This window comes from Apus apus, chromosome 13 (genome assembly GCF_020740795.1).
Source record: "Apus apus isolate bApuApu2 chromosome 13, bApuApu2.pri.cur, whole genome shotgun sequence".
In the NCBI taxonomy this organism is placed as follows: Eukaryota; Metazoa; Chordata; class Aves; order Apodiformes; family Apodidae; genus Apus; species Apus apus.
The window spans coordinates 10,427,239-10,444,991 of record NC_067294.1 but is presented as its reverse complement, the minus strand read 5'-3'; the positions used below and the strand labels follow the sequence as shown (position 1 = coordinate 10,444,991).

General features: G+C 51.1%; 2 protein-coding genes across 6 annotated transcripts in view; one reads left to right on the top strand and one right to left on the bottom strand.

Annotated features, from left to right (window-relative positions):
- SH3PXD2B (SH3 and PX domains 2B) overlaps nucleotides 1–5,539 on the top strand; it is a 74,647-nt gene extending 69,108 nt beyond the window's left edge. For 3 of the 4 annotated variants that reach the window (XM_051631639.1, XM_051631637.1, XM_051631638.1), the window contains one exon: nucleotides 737–5,539. In XM_051631639.1, coding sequence (XP_051487599.1) covers nucleotides 737–2,233 — 1,497 coding nt within the window. In that variant the 3' untranslated portion in view covers nucleotides 2,234–5,539. The remainder of the gene's footprint in view (nucleotides 1–736) is intronic. The other variant, XR_007890827.1, reaches the window with a different exon arrangement.
- A 1,748-nt stretch (nucleotides 5,540–7,287) lies between these two features.
- NEURL1B (neuralized E3 ubiquitin protein ligase 1B) overlaps nucleotides 7,288–17,753 on the bottom strand; it is a 34,533-nt gene continuing 24,067 nt past the window's right edge. Inside the window, exons 2-5 of one of the 2 annotated variants that reach the window (XM_051631640.1) lie at nucleotides 16,075–16,635; nucleotides 12,957–13,664; nucleotides 11,895–12,020; nucleotides 7,288–11,113 (exon numbers count right to left, since the gene is read on the bottom strand). In XM_051631640.1, the coding sequence (XP_051487600.1) occupies nucleotides 10,869–11,113; nucleotides 11,895–12,020; nucleotides 12,957–13,664; nucleotides 16,075–16,635 (1,640 nt within the window). In that variant the 3' untranslated portion in view covers nucleotides 7,288–10,868. The remainder of the gene's footprint in view (nucleotides 11,114–11,894; nucleotides 12,021–12,956; nucleotides 13,665–16,074; nucleotides 16,636–17,753) is intronic. The other variant, XM_051631641.1, reaches the window with a different exon arrangement.

The window sequence follows — 17,753 nt, the reverse complement described above, 5'->3', positions numbered from 1 at the left end:
TCTGATGTTCTGGGTGGCAAGTGAGCATGGTAGTGCATGTGATTGCCTCTGTGGACTGTTAACATCCCAGAGCTCTCCTGGAGTGGGAGAGAAACCTGTATGATCTCATGAGACTTTGGAGTCCCTAGTGCTTTTGGTGGCTTCCTGCCCCACAAGCGTGTGGGGGCTGTGTTGTCTGAGCTAGTGGAAATTAAAACCGCATCACAAATGGGGGTAGAGATGGTGGTTTTTTTTCTTATTTCGGCCAGGTGTGAAGTTAAAAGCCCTTCCACAACTACTTCCTTAGCACACCCACTTTTGCAGGAAGCTGGGATTTTGCTTTTCTAAACTGTGCTTCTCTGAGGGGATTTTTCCTTCACGGCTGCCCCAGGCAGCTCCGGCCGGGTCCCAGCGCGCAGCTCGCAGAGGCCCGGGCTGTGTGACCCGTGTTCCTCGCTGCCTGTTGATCCCTCCAGCAGGGGCCACTGCCAGTAGAGATGGTGGCAGCTCGGCCGCTCGGCACGGCTGCGTTGTTCCTCAGTCCCGTGGCGAGATCCCCCTTTCCTGGCAGAATGTCACTAGCAGCTTCCCCTCCTGTTAGGATGCCAGTGCTGTGATTACATGGCTTTCAGTTACCAGGACAGGAAGGCACGGAGGCTCATACCACCCGGCCATCACTTCAGAGACACCCAGCACCCCCTCTTCTGTGGAGGGGGCTTCCTGCATGGGTGTCTGAGGTTTATTTTCCCCTCTGCAGGTTATTGAGAAGAACCTGAGCGGCTGGTGGTACATTCAGATCGAGGAGAAGGAAGGCTGGGCCCCTGCTACATTCATCGATAAGTACAAGAAAACCAGCAATGCGTCCAGGCCTAATTTCCTGGCTCCGCTTCCCAACGAGATGGCCCAGCTCCGGCCGGGGGATGCCATGACCAACAGCAGCGCCAGCGAGGAAGTGACAGGACCGTGCCGTCCTCTGCCGGAGGCTCCTCCTAACAGCACAGACTGCGGAGGGAAGTGGGCCAAGGACTGGAAGGGGAAGGAGGCTCCTGAGAGCGGGGACCTAGCCTTTGCTGGTGGCTACGAGGAGATCTCAGATCGTGACACAGAAGAAAAGCCCAGCCTGCCACCCAGGAAGGAGTCCATCATCAAATCAGAAGGCGAGTTACTAGAGAGGCAGAGGCCTCCCCCCAAGCCCCCAGGCATGATTTTGCCCATGATCCCACCCAAACAGTCGGCAGCCCCAAGGGACAGCAAGAAGCTTGAGGTGAAACCGGAGAAGGGCAAACTCTTCCAGCTGAAAAATGAAATGGGACTGGAATGCGGACATAAGGTGTCAGCCAAGGAAGTGAAGAAGCCAAACCTCCGGCCCATTGTCAAGCCAACCAAGCCAAAAGCTGAGCCAGTGGAGGACAAGCCTGAGCCCATCACCCAGAATCCATTCTTGAAGTCAAGACCTCAGATCAGGCCAAAACCCGCTGCAGCCGCCCGGACTGACCCACCTCCAGCTGATGATAAACTGGACATTTGCAGCCTGCGGAGCAAGCTTAGACCTGCCAAGTGCCCAGAGAAACCTTCCGAGCAGGACATGCCTGCCAACGAAAGCTCCTTCAGTAATGCCATCCTATCTTCAGAGGCTTCTGGAAGGTTTCAGGAACGACCAAGCATGGAGAGCAAACCCCTGCCCAAACTGGACAGCCACACCACGAAAGAAGAGGTGCCCAAATCTCCCCTGGGCCCAGCAAACACCCCAGGTGCCAAGGAGCCCCCGCCGCAGCGCCCCGTTGTGCCACCCCGCAGACCACCCCCCCCAAAGAAAACAGGGGGTCCTGCCTCTGGCCCCACGACAGAGATCAGGGCCCTGGCACGGGAAGCACCTGAAACCAGGTCATCCCCAGTGCCGGGGAGGCCCATGCTGGTTCCTCCAAAAGCCAAGCCCTTCCTCTCTGCCTCCATCCAAGATGAAGCCAAAGTGAAAAGCAGCATCAGCCCAAAGGTCATATCCAAGCCAGTGGAGAGAGGGGAAGCCAAGGAGAGGACCTCAGCCCCCATCTCCAGTCCAGACATCTCCAGGGAAGCTCTCTATGTGGCAGTGGCAGATTTTGAAGGTGACGAGGAGACCAACAGCTTTAAAGAAGGAACTGTGTTTGAAGTTCGTGAGAAGAACAGCAGTGGCTGGTGGTTTTGCAAGGTTCTGACTGGGGGGCCGTGCTGGGAGGGCTGGATCCCTTCCAATTACCTACGGAAGAAGCCATAGCTGATCCTCTGCTTGCACAGCTGAAGGTTCCCTGGTCTCTCACCTGAGTATTTAATTAGCAACTTAATTTATAGTTTTCCATGAGGCTGGCTTTTAAAAAAAGATAATAATTGAGATCTCACACATCCCAGCTGGTGCCCACTGGCAGCAGTGTGGAGGAAGCAGCTCAGCTTCCTCTCCCCACCTGTGTGCTCCCCCCCACCACCATCCTCTTCCCCATGTTCCCCCCAGGCCTGCACTCCCTGGCCATGCCAGCAGCCCGGCCATGCAGCCAGAGTTGCTCTGGCCAAGCTTCGTGGCATACGATGGCTACCATGGTTCTTTGTGCTGGAGAGGTAGCCCTTGATAGGCATTTTTGCCACTTGTGCTAGGTATTAAAAAGAAATTCCTCTGGCAGTAGCCAGGGGGAGAAGTGAAGTGTGGAATGGTACCAGCGAAGGAGACCTGGCAACACAAAAGGATTTGCCTTTCCCTGAGGCCCAGTTTCATGGTCAAATGTTGTAGGTGACATTTCTTAGTCCAGGTTTGTAGCAGAGCCATAGGGAATGAAGCAAAAAAGAGGAATGATTGCTGATAACAGGGTCCCTGTTGCTCTGCAGGCACAGGCATTGGGCTCCAGTTGAAGGCTGTGCCTTTCTCCCACTCTGTGCCTGCCACAGGAGCCTCCCTTGGTCCTTCCCTGCTCTACAATGACAAGTGTTAACTTCGACATCCTCCTGGTGGGAAAAAAACAAAAACAAGCAAACAGAAAAATACCCAGATGCAGACATGTATAGAACATGGGTCCTCGCTGTGCTGATCCAGGATGCTGTGCAGGCTTCTCCCTTGCAGTATTGCAACCAAACAACAAGAGGCGTTTTGCTTCAGTAGCTGAAGAATACTATGCAAGGCACAGAGGACCAAAATGACACCAGAAGCCCTGGAAAAGGGATGTTTTGCTTTCCTTCCCATACAGACTGCCCTGCCTGTTGGACTAATAGGGGACCACCCGTTCCCGTGACCCACAGAGCTTCCCTGGGCTGGTGGGCAGCAGCCAGGAGGTGGGTCCTTCAGTAGGTGCTGATATTATCAAGTGCAATCCAGAATGTGGGAGTTCAGCTCCTCATCACAACCAGTTGCAAGGTGTGTCTGGTGCTCAGGGGCTCCCTGCCTTGTTTGTCACCCTATCTGCCTGTCTTCCAGGTACTTTGATTTTATCCTGCATGGTGGGCTGTTTGGGGGGCTTCAGATCAAGCAGAGCCTGGGGTTTATCCGTGCTGACGTTCCTGCCTGCCAAGTCTAATCTTGCCCACAGTGTTGCTTATCCCAGCAGGAAGATAAGTGTGGATGAGCTGGTGTTACCCTGTGTTGCTTGCTTCCCTTCTGTACTTGGCTACTTGCAGATTCAGGGCCACAGTTTCCTCTCTCTGGAAGAACTTTAAACCTGGTGCTTCTGTGGGTTTCTTGTTTACCAAGCCCCTTTGCCCTTCCTAGTCTAATTTTAAATGTGAGTGCTGCAGCTGCATTGTTTTGCTGCTAATATATATATATAAAATTTTCACTCTAATTTGAGGCTGGCAGAATTGAAGGAGTGTTCTCTGGGCCCCCCCCTCAAGTGCTCACTTCCTTCTCTGTCCCATATTTTCTACCCTGGAAATGTGGCGTTGAAGGTATCTCTGCATACAGAATGAAAATGGTGATGCCTCAGGTGAAGTTTGTGCTGGGAGGGTCATGGGGCAGTTTGTCCCAGTCCTTGTTTGGTCTGATAGAGAAGTCCTGACCACCCCAGTCTAGCCTCATATCCAGAAGCCCCAGGAATGTTTAGCCATGGGAATACATGCACTCCAGTCTCCAGCTGATTCCTCTCCCTCCCACCTACAGGTTTCTCTGGTGCCACATCAGCCTCTGCTCAAGCTGACTCACCTGAGCTGGCAATAAGCAATACATCTGCAACCCAATCCAATTTAAAAATTCCTTGGCATGGCACGTTGTGAGGTGTTGATGTGCTCCTGGGAGAGCTGCAGGGTGGGCTAGGGGAACAATGCTGCCTTGTCTCTGTGCATCTCTTGCTCCAGTAAATCCCTTTCACTTTGGAAAGGAATGGGGACAGGATGAGTTAAGCCAGAGCTGCTCAGTGGCCAGATCCAGCCCCCACTGTATCTGGGGAGAAGGCTGGGCCTGTGTCCCCTGTCTGCTCTGGCAGTTTGCCACAGGGGGTGGAAAGGCTGTGTGCCCTTTCCCCATGGCACTGTGTCCTTGCTTTCTCTTTGCTGAATGGCCTTTTAATCTCAGAAGTATCTCTCCTTTCTCTGTCCCAGAGACCTCACTGCCCTCAGCTTTCCTTGGAGGGGACAATGTTATTTCTGTTGCCTCTGTACTAAATGAGGGCTGTTTCTGCTTTCCTCCCAGACTGAACCTCAGAACTGGTACTGCTTCATTTTGCTGACACAAGTACTGTATTTGGCTTCTTGAGCATGTGACAGGATTGCTCCCTTGTTCCCAAAAAGCTTCCAAGAAGGCAGGGTGAGTGCCCAAGGTGAGGGGGGGTGTCACCCTCTGTAGGGTGCTGACACCTGCAGCCTTACCCCTTCCTGCTGCTTTTCTGTCTGGGATGAGAGCACAGGCTGGACATGGGCTCCTGTCAAGAAGAGCTGAGAGCCATTGAGCTAGCAGGGCTTTGCCCTCCCCTGTCCAACATGTGCTCCCCTCCCTAGGTTTGGCAGCCACATGTGTCCTCTGCCAGGCTGTCTCCTGTCTGTTCATTGCCTGTCAAATGTGGCCAAGCTCCCTGACTACCTCGTGAGGAGGAGGAGGGTGGGTGGGAGCCTCAGCACCCTGAGCTTGGCCACAAGATGCATCACCCCATAATCCAAGGACCACCCTCCCTCCTTGCCCACCACCAGCACAGCCCTGAGGCCAGGGCTTGTGGCAAGGGGGCACTGCCACAGCTTGGGGTGGGCGAGCCAGGTGTTGGGGAGGTCCTGGGGCTCCACACATCTATGGCAGGCTGGAGGCCCCTGCTGCGTCCTGCTCCTTCTCACAGGCTTTCCAAGTCCATTTGTCTGTCCATGTCTCCCTATATTATGTAAGTGTGTATAAATCTACATTACCGTGGGCGGGTGGGGGGTCAGCAGAAGGTAGATGTAGCTCTGTAAATGCCATATCTAGACTTTCAACACTAGGGGACTGTTTTTTGTGTTGTGTTTTTTGTGTTTTGTTTTGTTTTTAAATTTGGTGGGGGTTTCTTGGTGGGTTTTTTGTTTGTTTGTTTTCTTTTTTTAAGAAATAAAAATCAAGTGCTTGACTGGTTTCAAGCACCCTTGTGAACCCATCTGTCTTGCTGGTGTATGTCTGGGGTGCTGCACGGTGGCTGTGTCTGGGGTGCTGCTCTCCTGCCTGGAGTGATGGAAGGTCTGCCCTGGGAGCTGGTTTGGGCTTTGGTATGTGCCATATGTCACTGCAGCTGTGCATCAGCAAGAAGCTCTGAGCCATTGAGCTGCACTCCTTTTGTGCTGTGAAGGAACCATCCCCAGGTGAGCCATTTTCTCTGTCCTGGGGAACTTGTGTTTGCCAGAAGATGAACAAGGTGGTGCTGGGTTCGAGGGGGCATGAGGCACAGGCTTCTGGCTGTGACAGCCCTTTTAACAACAGGTCACAACACCTGGAATTTCTGACTTAATTCCTGGCCAGGAATAGCCCAGATCCTCCATTGTCATGCCCCAGTTCACCTCATGGGTAGCCCATGCTGGAGGCACTGCAGGAGCAGGGTTCAGGTGTGGGTAAGTGTGTGGTGTTTGTGCTCTGTTCTGGCATGGGGGTGGATGTTTCTTCCCTGCAGCTGTGGCTGGAAGGGGAATGCTGCCATATGGATACTCCCCATGTGGGGTTTTAGTCTGGTCCTCTCTCTGCACTGTGTGTACCCCAGCGCTCATGAGAGGAGAAATGTCATTGCTAGGTTGAACAGCACTCAGCAAAGTTTTGGGTTTTTTTTCTTCCAATCCCTATTATCTGGGAGGCTCAGTTCAGGCTGGTATGTGTGTCACAGCATCCAGGCTGGCAGAGGGGATGAGCACAGCAGGGGGGCTGCAGGTGCAGGTGATGGGAGCAGGCTGTGGTCCTCCACAGCCCTGGGGGCTTGTGCCAGCAGTGGCTGGAACAGGTCATCATAGTAATGCCAAGTGAGGTGCAGAGTCACTCCATGGCCTGAAACAGGCACCATTAGTCTGTTGGTAGCTCACAGGGATCAGGTCTCTGGATAAAGTGGGGCAGCAGAGTTTATAAAAAGGCATTTTGACATAAATAGCCATTGTCAGGCTCCATCACCACCTGCAGCTCATGAGGTTTTTCGTGCAAACGCTCAACTATGGTCGTGTTCTTGCCAGGGCAGAGTTATGAATGAATTCTTCCACTCCACTTTAAACCACATCTGAAGCTGCTTAACTGGTATCTGGCTTCAGCAGGCCATACTTCAGGATATAAACAGTTTACAGAGCAGCCGTCTGTTGGCCTCTGCTTGTGAAATAAAGAGTTAGGCATTGCTACCAGACAAAAACAACTGGAGAAGGGGAATGGGAAGGGAAGGAGAAGGGAAGGAGAAAGCAGCCCATGCCTGCATCACCCCTTCCCTGGGCCAGCCCCTGTGGTCCCTGGGCTGCTGCAGGCCTAGCACAGGCACAGGAGCAGGGCCAGGCTGGCAGCTGCCTTGCTTGAGACAGTGCAGATTGGGGGCACTTGGAGAGGGCATTTGGCACAGGACATCCTCTCCTCTCTGTAGCCCTAAAATACACCCTGCTTTCACTGCAGTGGCCAGCCAGATATTCAAGGTTTGCAATGCTAAATGAGCCAGGAATGCCCCCACCCTGCCCATCAAGGCAGTGAGCAGCTGCTGTGCATTGACCTCCCAGGAACAAAGCAAAGCTCATGCAAGGTATTTAAAGTGATTTTTTTTCTTTTTTTTTTCCTTTGGATCAGAGCTGACCAGAGGTGGTCCTGCCTCTATCTATTAATATTGCCACACTTCAGAAATAATTTGCTCACCCTCTGGGTCAAATGCTTTTAAACACCTGGGAGCACCCTTTTACAAGCCAAAAGTTTATTTGTTTCATAAACAAGTAAAATTATATTAATGTAAAACAGGTAAATGGACAAAAGTAAAACACACAGCACAAAACACAAGGCTATAGAGCACTGACATGTAGAAGTGCAGTTCCCTCCCTCGTGCGATGCCCTCCCCACCCCAGTCTCCCCAATAATTTGCTTGAAATGCCTAATACAGAGGTCCAAAATCTGATTCAGCTTAACCATGATATGCAGGTCACAGTATTGAATCATAAAGGTAATGGTAAGAGAGGAACTGTCTTGGAAAGAGGGAAGGTAAAAGAGTTCCCCATCTCTTCTTTTCCTTCCTTTCTTCCTTCCTTTTTTCTTTTTTTTAATTTTTAAACAAATAGGTTAGGAGGAGAGGGGGGAATCCATGGAAATTAACACTTTTTCACTCATATATATATATATATAAAAAGCAAGATTCTCAGTGAACACAAAATTCTATAAAACTACCATTGATCTGTGTTGTTCCCCCCCCCCCCCTTTTTTTTTTTCTTTTTAAAAGTTGCTTTAAAAAGGATAAAAAGTGCACAGACACCCTTATAAGGCACAAACAGATCTTCTGTACAAATCATATATCATCAGACTGTTTAAAAAAAATAGCAATACGAGTACTAACAATTAAATCTGTAAGAGGCTACCTTTTCCTGGAAATAATTTTATTTTAAGAGGCCTATTTTGGAAAAATTCCTGTTGCTTTCAGACAGGCAGGGCAACATGTCCACTGCTTTCCCATCCTGCTTGCTGCACGGCCACCCTCCGGACCTTGACTGAGCTGGCTCCCCTTGCTGGCCCCACTGGATGCTGCACTTCTGGAAACTGGTCTCAGCTGCTACAGCAAAAATTCAACTTGTGCAATGTGTCCTGAAGGGCTCAGACACAGCCTGGGGTGGATTCGGTATTTCTCCTTGCTGGCTTAAAAAAATAAGAGCTATACCAATAAAAACTCCACCCCAGGCATTCAGCTACCCCCACTCACTGAGGACCTGAGGGGTCAGCCAAGCTCTGCTCTGCTCAGGCACACAGCCATGTGCAGCTACTGAAAGGGACAGGGCACCCCTGAAATAGGGACAGCAGCCCCAGGGATGGCAGCTGGCATTCACTAGCCCAGATCTGATCCAAGCTAGCATCGATCACTGTGGATTCCGATAATGTTCCTTTAATTCCTCATGCAAGGGCTTCCCACTGCAGCCAGTTGACCAGGCAGACACTAACCCACCTGGCCTTTCATCCCATGCTCATATATCCTTGCCATCATTGTGCCCACTGACCGCAGCTGGACCCTGGTCTGCAAACGTGGGACCAGGGAGGTCTCTGTGAAGGCACCATCTGCGGTCCCTGGGCAGAGGGCAGCCCGGGGGTCTGGGCAAGGCTCCAGCTGCTGGAAACCTGCCCTTGCTGTCTCCTTTTGCAAAGGTGTAGGTGAACTCGTGCCACAGTCGCCGTGCCAGTGGCTCTGCTGAGGGCTGAGCACAGTCAGCAGTGGCACAGCCAGAGGCATGAGCCGAGGTTCCAAAAACGAGCTCTGCAAAGCCAGCAGGCTCTCCTGCCAGTGCAGCAGGGCAACGGGTGAGAGATCTCACTCTACAGCAGCTTCTCATTTAGACACTTAATTAAAATGTTAGTTAGCTCTTCAAGGAAAAGAAGAAAAAAAAAAAAAAAAAGGTTTTCTTCCTGCCTGCTCAGCTCCAGCCTGCTGCAGCAGGAGGATGAGCTCTCCCTGACGCAGAGCGGGGCCAGGACGGCTCCGTGCCGGGCGGTACCAAGGGCCGCGCCGCCACCAAAACACCGCCCGGGCTCTGGCACCGAGGGAGGCAGCAGAGCACCCACAGCTACTGGCACCTCGGAGGGGAGAGCCGATGGTGAGGTGAGGTGACACTGGCAAGGTCAGGCTCCCCTCTGTGCCTAGAAGCCCCAAAACGTTCAGAGGTTGCTCAGTTTTTTTTCTTTTTTGGACTAAAATACAGTCATTGCACCTTTCTGTAAAAAGCTGTTCTTACCCTCTTGGTGGCACACGGTCACTGCGCTAGCATGATACCAGCCCCGCTCTCATTCTCCCATTTGCATCCTCTCTTTTTCTCTCTTTACTAACCTGGACCAGCTGGAAGCTGGCCAGGCTCAAGGTGAAGGACTGGATAGAAGCCCACTGGGGGTGGGCAGAGGATGGAGAATTGAGGGCAGCTGCAGAGGGAGCAGCAGGGAGCAGGACACCAAGCTCCTTGCACCAGCCCCAAGGCTGCATGCTCAGATGCTGCCCAGCTCATGGGGGTTGCTGCTGCTTGTAGCTAACACCACAGCTAAAACCCATTTACCTTTGAAGTCCCAATAGCCTTTCTTTCCTCCTCCCAGATAAAGACAAGTGAGATCTTCATCTCAAAAAGATCTTATCTACTGTTGGGATTCAGTGTCTAGGCAGCTGGTAGCTGTACAGGTAAACCTGGAAAGGCAGAAAGAGCAGGTAAAATTAGCACATACACAGTCCTCAGAAAAAAAGTGAGCCTGCTGGGACTGGGTCTGAAATCACTACAGGCTCCAAATGTCCCAGTGGTGGGGCAGGAGGAAGGCTGAGCCCTGGCTGCTGGGAAAGGGCTCAAGCCAGGCAGGACAGGGTGAGATGGCAGCTCCACTACCTGCAAAGAGGAGCAGAGCAAAATGCAGGCACGTGTGCCTGGAGGTGTTAGACACCATCCCTGCAGATGGCTGCAGCCCTGTGCTTTCTCTAAGCCAGGACTGTGTGTGCCCATCCAAACGCCCCTCTCATCCACAGGCTGCAATTCATGGCTTCAGCAGCCTGCACAGCCCATCGCTGCTGCTCCACCACCGCTGCAGCAGCCGTGGGGGTGGCTGGGGCTCGCGGTGGCCTCATGCTCCTCACTGCCACCCCATGGCTGCTCCCCAGGTCTCAGCTTACCTAGCTCAAAGTCCCTGCTCTGCCACAAAAAGTAAAAGCTGCTTTATCTAATACCAGACCAGCTTCTCCACATGCCCCAGAAGCCTGGAACCCAAACAAGTGAGAATCTGGCTGTGCTACTATTTTGGCCTTAGCTAGTTCCCCTTTCACAGATGAACACGACATTTCCAAATCAGTTTTGTCCACTTTGAACCCTCCCCAACTGGGCCTTGTCTTAATTTTGTTCCGCCACAGTGCGAGCACCCAGCAGCAGGGGTCGGGAAGCCCGGTGGCACCTGGCAGTGACCAAGTGGCAACCTCCCTTTCCCAGCCTGCACCACAGCGAGCCTCCTCTGCAGGAGGAGGAGGAAAAAACGAGCCTTTGCACAGGAAATTTCTCATTTGCATCTGGGTCAGGTCCAGACCGGGATTCCCTGGATTCGCCCACGGGCACACAGCCTGGCTGGCACGGCAGCCGTGCCTTTGGGCCCCAAATGATCCTCAGCTCAATTTATCCCTGAATTGTGCCCTACCAGTCAAATAAGGAAACACAGATAACGAGCCACTTGATAACGACTGACCAGCACGATAACCCATAAGCAGGGACGGAAAGGCATGGTTACTGCTAGCGGCGTTCCCCCTTCCTGCAGCCCCAGCCGGGCGCTAGGGACGGTATATTTTAATAACATCTTTGATGACCCGTCGGCAGATTGGGCAGCAGGCGTTGAGCTGCTTCTTCAGCTTAAGACCACAGGTGTTGCAGAGGCACATGTGTCCGCAGGTGTAGATCACTGTGTCCACCTCGCTGTCAAAGCAGACGGTGCATTCCCCATTCTTGCTGCTTGATGGCTCTGGAGGGGGGAAGACAGGAGAGATGGGGGGGCTCAGAGGGGAGCTGGGAGCAGTCACTGCAAAAGAGGAGGAAGCAATAAGATAATTTAGTCACCAGGTATAAACCTGACAGTGTACAACGTGCACACATTCAAGTCAATTTTTAAGGCTCTTCCTTCCTTAAGTCATTACCTGGTTCATTGGCCACACAGATTGCAGCAAATTCTAAGTGGCAGCACAGGGACAGCTCCAGGCAGAGCCTGCCATCCCTTTTCTACAGACGGGGCAAGCACAGCTCACCTGGGCTTACCCAGCCAGGGCTGTGATTTTACACACCTGCTTCATGGTGTGGGTGCACAGAGCCCCTGAAGAAGGTGTGTTCCACACAGGGTGGTCCTGCATCCTGCTGGCCATGCCAGGCAGCCGTGGACACTGCCCAGCAGAGCAGGGGCCGGGGATGGCACTTGGCAGGGCACTCAGGGCCATCTGCCCAGACACAGGCAAGTGAACGATTGTGTGGGCATCCTTCTGGCAGCAGGGCCCTGGCAGTGCAGAAAGCAGTGGTCTGAGGGGTGTAAGACCCCCAGACATGACACCACACCCCCTGTTACTGCAGCAAGGGCAGGTCTGCAGGGACCACCTTCATTAGACAGACTGACAAAGTAGGAAGCCTTTCTTGAGGCCCTGAAAAGCTCCTCGCTGCTTTGTGTTTTCTTCTAATTATTTCTGCTGGCCTTGCAGAAGATGTTAACATCTCCCCCCTAACCCTGCCCTGCTGCTTGCAGAGCCCCAGCAGCATCTCTCTGCCCAGATTCCTGTCCTGGCACAGCTGGGTGCCGAGGGCTGGGCTCTCCTTACCGAGCGACGACTCCGAAGCAGACGACGACCTGTTGACGCTGAAGGCCATGTCCGAGTCACTGTCGTACTGCGAACCACCGGGGGATCCTGAGGGAGAGACGGTCACTGGGCTGGACTGCACAGTGCCTGCAAACACAGGAGAGAGCTGAGCCCCCATGGGGCCACAGAGAGCTGAACCCCAGCTAAACGTCCCCTCCACCCGGTGAGTCGCTCCCACCCTGCATGCACAGGGTGCTTTAGGGTGAGGTCCAGCTGTTAAGTGCTGTCCCTTAGTAACTATATAGGTGTGTCATTTTGGATGTCACCTTCAGGGCCTGGACCTTGCTATGCCATTGTATAACTTCTGTTAGGTGCTTTGGCAAAGCAAGCATGAGGTTATCTGGCAGCCATCATTTGGGGTGTAAAGTCACTTCCCTGCTGTCCTGGTCTCTCCAGCAGCAGCTGCCCCAAGCTGTCACTGTCTCACAGTCAGATCAGGGGCAGCTAGGAAAGGGCATTGCTTTAAATGAGAAAAACCTGCTTTACAAAGTCATCAACATCTGCTTTTATGACAGAATCCTTAACAAGAGGAAAGGAGCAGCACTGTAACTGGTCACAAGCAATAGATCAAAAGTGACATCTGATACCTGAGCTGTGGAAGTGCCTGGGGAGCGATTACTGTCCATCAGCAACACAGGAGCTTAAACCAGAGCCTCACTCACAAAAATCATTGCCTTTACCAAGGCAGGAGTTTAATACCCATTTATAAATAATTCCTTTTAAAAACAAACCCTCTGAAAACAAGCTATGACCCCCCTGCAGCCATCCCTGACTCCCTACTACCTACTGCTTATTTTCTGTCTCAAGTCTTACCCTTTTCTTGGGGACTTACATAGGCTGCATACATCTGTGCGACAGCTACTGTCTCACTCACTCATGTTTGCAAACACAAGGTGACATCAGGAGCTGCTTCTTCACACTGGTGACCACCTGCTAAAGGCAACGCTGCAAGTGCTCCCGTTCTGGCCCAGGAAACTTCACCAGGAAGGTGCTCCCATTATAATTTCTTTTGGTTGCACTTACCCAGTATTTTGAGCTGGTTGATTACACCGTGGATTGTAAAAAACACCCAGAGAGACTGTGAGGTGTCCACGCACATGAGCATTCCTCGGCTGGCTCCATTCACCCCGTGGTGCACCTCTCCATTCGGCAAGACCATGAAACTGAGAATGTCACCACTGTTGAGGACCGGGAACGCTCGGTAAACCACCCAGTATTCCTTGCGGTCCAAGAGAAAGTCTGGATCTGCTGGGAGCTCGTTTGTCCGTAAAGTACTCGGATCACAAGAAGTGATGCCAAACGAAAGGGCCCCATAATATGGCAACCCAAGATGTCCTACTTCCACAAAGAGGCTTTCACCAATGTGCAAAGGTCGGTCAGAAAACACCAAAGTCCTATTGCTTTCTTGCCAGTTGGTACAGGCAACCATCCGGTCCTGAGAAAATGTGATGTCAGGTCCACGAGTGGGGTGGAATCGCAGGTCAGTGTCCAGGAAGGCTGGGACCCCCTGGGCACGCTGCCGTCGGTTTGGGCAACAGGGGATGATGTGGTTGTCTGTCGCAAGCCCTGGAACCCGGCTTAGGTTTAGGTTTGCAATTTTGGCTACCACTTGGTTATTCTCCAGTTCGTTGTTATTGAAGTTGGCAGAATCATGGTTGCTCTGCGGAAGGCAAGTGCTGAGCCGGGCACTGCTGAGCCGGGCAGTGGTCATGGTCTCTGCAAACATGCTGTCTGTGAGATAAACCCAGTGATAAGGGACATTAGAGTCAAGATCCAATTCCCTATTTTTAGGGTTACTATTGTTATTATTTCAGCCTACAGATTATCTAAATCCTGTTCCTCTGAATGGAAAAACAAGGGAAAAACTAGCAAGAGGTCAACCCCTAATGCACAAGCATCAACAGATATTCCTTTCACACTCCTTGTCATTGACTTACAGCTGTGAGGTGTCTTGGCACAGGTGTGTCCAAATTAGGCCACTTTACAAGATTTCAAGCCTCGTATCTCAGGGGTGTTAACACCACTGCAGAGATTGTGAATTGAGAGCTTGTCACAAAAGCTACTTGTTGTGGTGTTAACAAAGAAGATTTTTACAGTTATTTTCCCCTTTCACAGCAAAGGGAAAATCACAATTGCAGAATTTTAATTAATTTCCCAGATTTTCACATAGGCCATGCCAGGCCAGGGCATGATTTAAAAGTGTGGGCAGGTTTGGGAGTGCTTCCTTCTACCTCCAGCACTGTCTGGGATGGCTTGGACACTTCACTCTAAACATAAGGCATTAACCAGCCAAGCAAAGTCAAAGCACATTAAAGTTAAGAGTCTGTGTGAATGGAGCAGACTCTTGGTCTTCCCAAAGATGGAGAGGAGACAAGCATCAAAGCACCCACTCTGCATGCTACTTGGAGGAGAAAAATCACCAGGCTTTTACCAGTGAAGGAAAACCACCCAAATCTGTCCCAGAGGCTGCTCATGCTCAGAAGCCCATACAGGAGAGGCCACTGGTGTAGGCTGATGGCTGGACCAGCTGCTTCTAGCAAGCACAGGGTATCTGGCAAGAAATGCTCCCACAGAGCATCCAAGCTTTATGATGCTAAAAGATGCATTTTGTGCATCTGTATTTCACAGTTTTCTCAACTTGCAAAATTTTGGGAGGAAGAAACAGAGAAACAAACATGTTTGCTCTGACACCACCACATCTGTAGAAAAGAGGTTGTGTCCCTTGATGCCTGAGGTAGCTGAGCATTGCCCTGATTCCTGGGGCAGTGTGTGGGGCTTAGTACTAGGATTAAAAAATCAGCACACTTGGATGCCATGGTCAGGACTAGGGGTGGGGGCAGAAATAACCTGCATTTCATTCTTCTAGCTATAATCTAATAAGGAAGAAGGACTGCTCTGGTGAAGCAGTTGCACTAGCCAATGTAGCAAACGCTCCTTCACCTCTATGGTAGCATCAGAGGCTGGAGGGCATCACAGCTGCAATTACAGGATAAGGTACTGGTAAGGTTTAATTGCACATTTGAGGCAGAGCAGGCACAGCAGAGTGTTGTTTATGTGTAACCTTTCAGCTGTAAAATAATTGGTAACATTCGGAAGAATGTGTGATGGAGCTGCCTGCTCACTGGACTAACCATTTCACAGCCTAACACTGGTGTCTGCTCAGTGTGAGGATGGAGGCATCATCCCCTCCAGCAGGTGCAGCTCAGCTTGGCTGTTAAAACTAAATCAGCTCCTAGGAGCCTCCAGGAAAGGGCAACACTCTTGTATTTTATAAAGGATTCCCTGTGGTGTGGACTAGTTCAAAACACTCCATCCAACACCAAATTCCTTTGAAATTTCAATGCCGTAAAAGTCATGAAATGAAAGTCATTCCATGGCAATCGGCTCCATTTGCTAATGGGAACATCCCCTCCTGCAGCCCTCCTCAAGGATGATGCTTTTAAGTCAGCCAGGCACCACCTAAACACAGTGACCTGCATGGGGGTGGGGGCAGAAGTAGCAGGTGGTGGCAAGGATCCCGAAGCCCACAGGAGCTCACACTACATTCTCTGATCACACTTCAGCTGTTGGGCTATGGCTGCTGCTTTGCAGACACACAGTGATGCCCATGTGTAAGGGAAGGGTCAGCTGGGTTACATCTGCAAACACAGCTTGTTACACTGCCAGCCTAAAGAGGGGCTGTGGGGAAGGGTGCCAGGAAACTCTCGGGGAATGGGTGGTAGTTTTCCAGTGGACTGGCAGTAACCAGTAGCTGGGAAAGAACAGGGGAAGAACTGTCCGCCTTTGTCTGCTCAGTCCCTGGGACCTTGCTGTAAAGCAGCACCATGTTTTTCCATGCCATAGCAGCACATCTATCTCAGAAAAAGCTGGGTAAAGTTACATGTAAAGAATTCCATTTCTCCCTCCAGACAGCCACAGACTTTCCATCACTAACAGCTCTAAAATATATTACTTTCTGGATACCCACTGCTGGCAAAGAAAAATAATTGTTCACTTGAGGTACAAAACCAATATTAACTGAGTTTTGTAAGTGTCTCATAGAAATTATCAACCAGATAGATCATGCATCTTTTCTAGATGATTATGCGTGTGTGGAAAAAGCAACTAGAAGAGCAAGCCACATGCCAAAACACACACTTACCTAGTATTTGCACTTCATGGGTAATTCCATAGACGTCTATGAGTGCCCAGAGAGGACCAGAAACTTTAATACCACAGTGAAACAATATTGGCTCCTCATCATTAATACTATAGAAGACTCTCCCATGACGGTCAACCCAGAAGGCCAAGATATTGTCTCTCACAGCAAACCTCTCTGGCAAAGCTTTGGCCCAGTATCCAGGTCGGGTCACCAGGTCCGGACAGGCGTACTTTGGTATCTCCTCAGAGCTCATCTGCGATGGGTCGTGAATGGTGAAGCCAAAGCGCAGGGCCCCACTCCAGCCGTGGTGCACAGCCACCAGCTTCAGCCTGACCTTCTCGTAGAGATGGATGGGCCGGTTGGTGAAGGTGACCCCATTGCAGAAACTGTTCCTCCGCGTGGCCTTGCGGGAGTGAGCGTCCAGGCGCACGTTCTTGCCTTTGGCTTGGGAGTGGAAACGCGGCGGCTCCGTGACGGTGAGAACCGAACGTCTCTCATGGCTGCTGTTGGGCAAACTGTAGTAGGGGCGGCTGGAGACTGAGCGGGTCTGGTGGCTTGTGTCTGCAAAAGAGAGACCAGAAGCTCCATCAGCAGGGCTTGACCTGAGCCCTGTGTTAGCTCAGCCAGGGCAACTGCGCCCGGCTTGCCATGCGCGCTCTGCAGAACTCGCTGGGAACCACACTATTTCATCTCAAAATGTTGTGCTTGGCCACAACCTGCTCTTTGTTGCACCGATTTGGCCCTCAGCTTTATGCAAATAAAAAGCAAATGTGGCTCTTGGGGCGAAGGTTAGGCAGCTGCCCTCCTACACCCTGCAAAGCTGGATGAAAATGAACATCCTTTTTTTCCCATCAGATGCATCCTACTGCACGCGGAAAGGCTTAACCCTCGTGACTGTGGCTCCTGGCTTCCTATTTACAACACATGTACTGTTAAATCACCAGCTGGTGGCCAGAGTCACACCATCTCTGAGAACCAGGGCTGTTAAGATCAGAGATGCTTGAGATGAATGCAGATGCAGGATACTGATTTTTTTGAGGACATGCTACCACTGCCTTCTCTGCCCCTTAATTTTCTAATAATGAACAGAAGTTTTTCAACAACACAAATAAACCTTGACATTTAGTACCTGGGACAACACAAATAAGCCAAGACATTTAGCAGCTGGAGCACTACCTCTGCATCACCAGATCATTCTTTCAAAAATTTCAACCTAGCCCCTGGTTCAGCTATCAGATGCAACCAGCACATTAAAGAATATTTCATCCCACAAAGCCTTGCCTTTACACAGAACCTCCCATTTGAGCTCAAAGCACTTTATAAATGATGATTGTTTTCAGCTTCACAGCACCACAGATGGCACAGAAATCCTGCCATCCTCGTTTTACAGATGGGAGAAGGAGAATTTATGGGCGAGATCTTGCAGCATTTAAAGTCAATAACAATTTCAAGACCAACTTCAAGAAAAGCAGATTTTAGGCCTAAAGTGAAGTTCACACAAGCGTGAAACAGAAATTTTAAAAGCCCAACTTTTAATCTTAAACCTTATCTGTAAGTTCCTTGAGGTGGAGACAATCTTTTTTGCATATTCTTGAACACATGGGGTCCTGCTCCAGGACCAGGGCTCCTGTTACTATCACCATGGTGCTAAAGGCACTCCAGTCTCCCCATTTCCCACC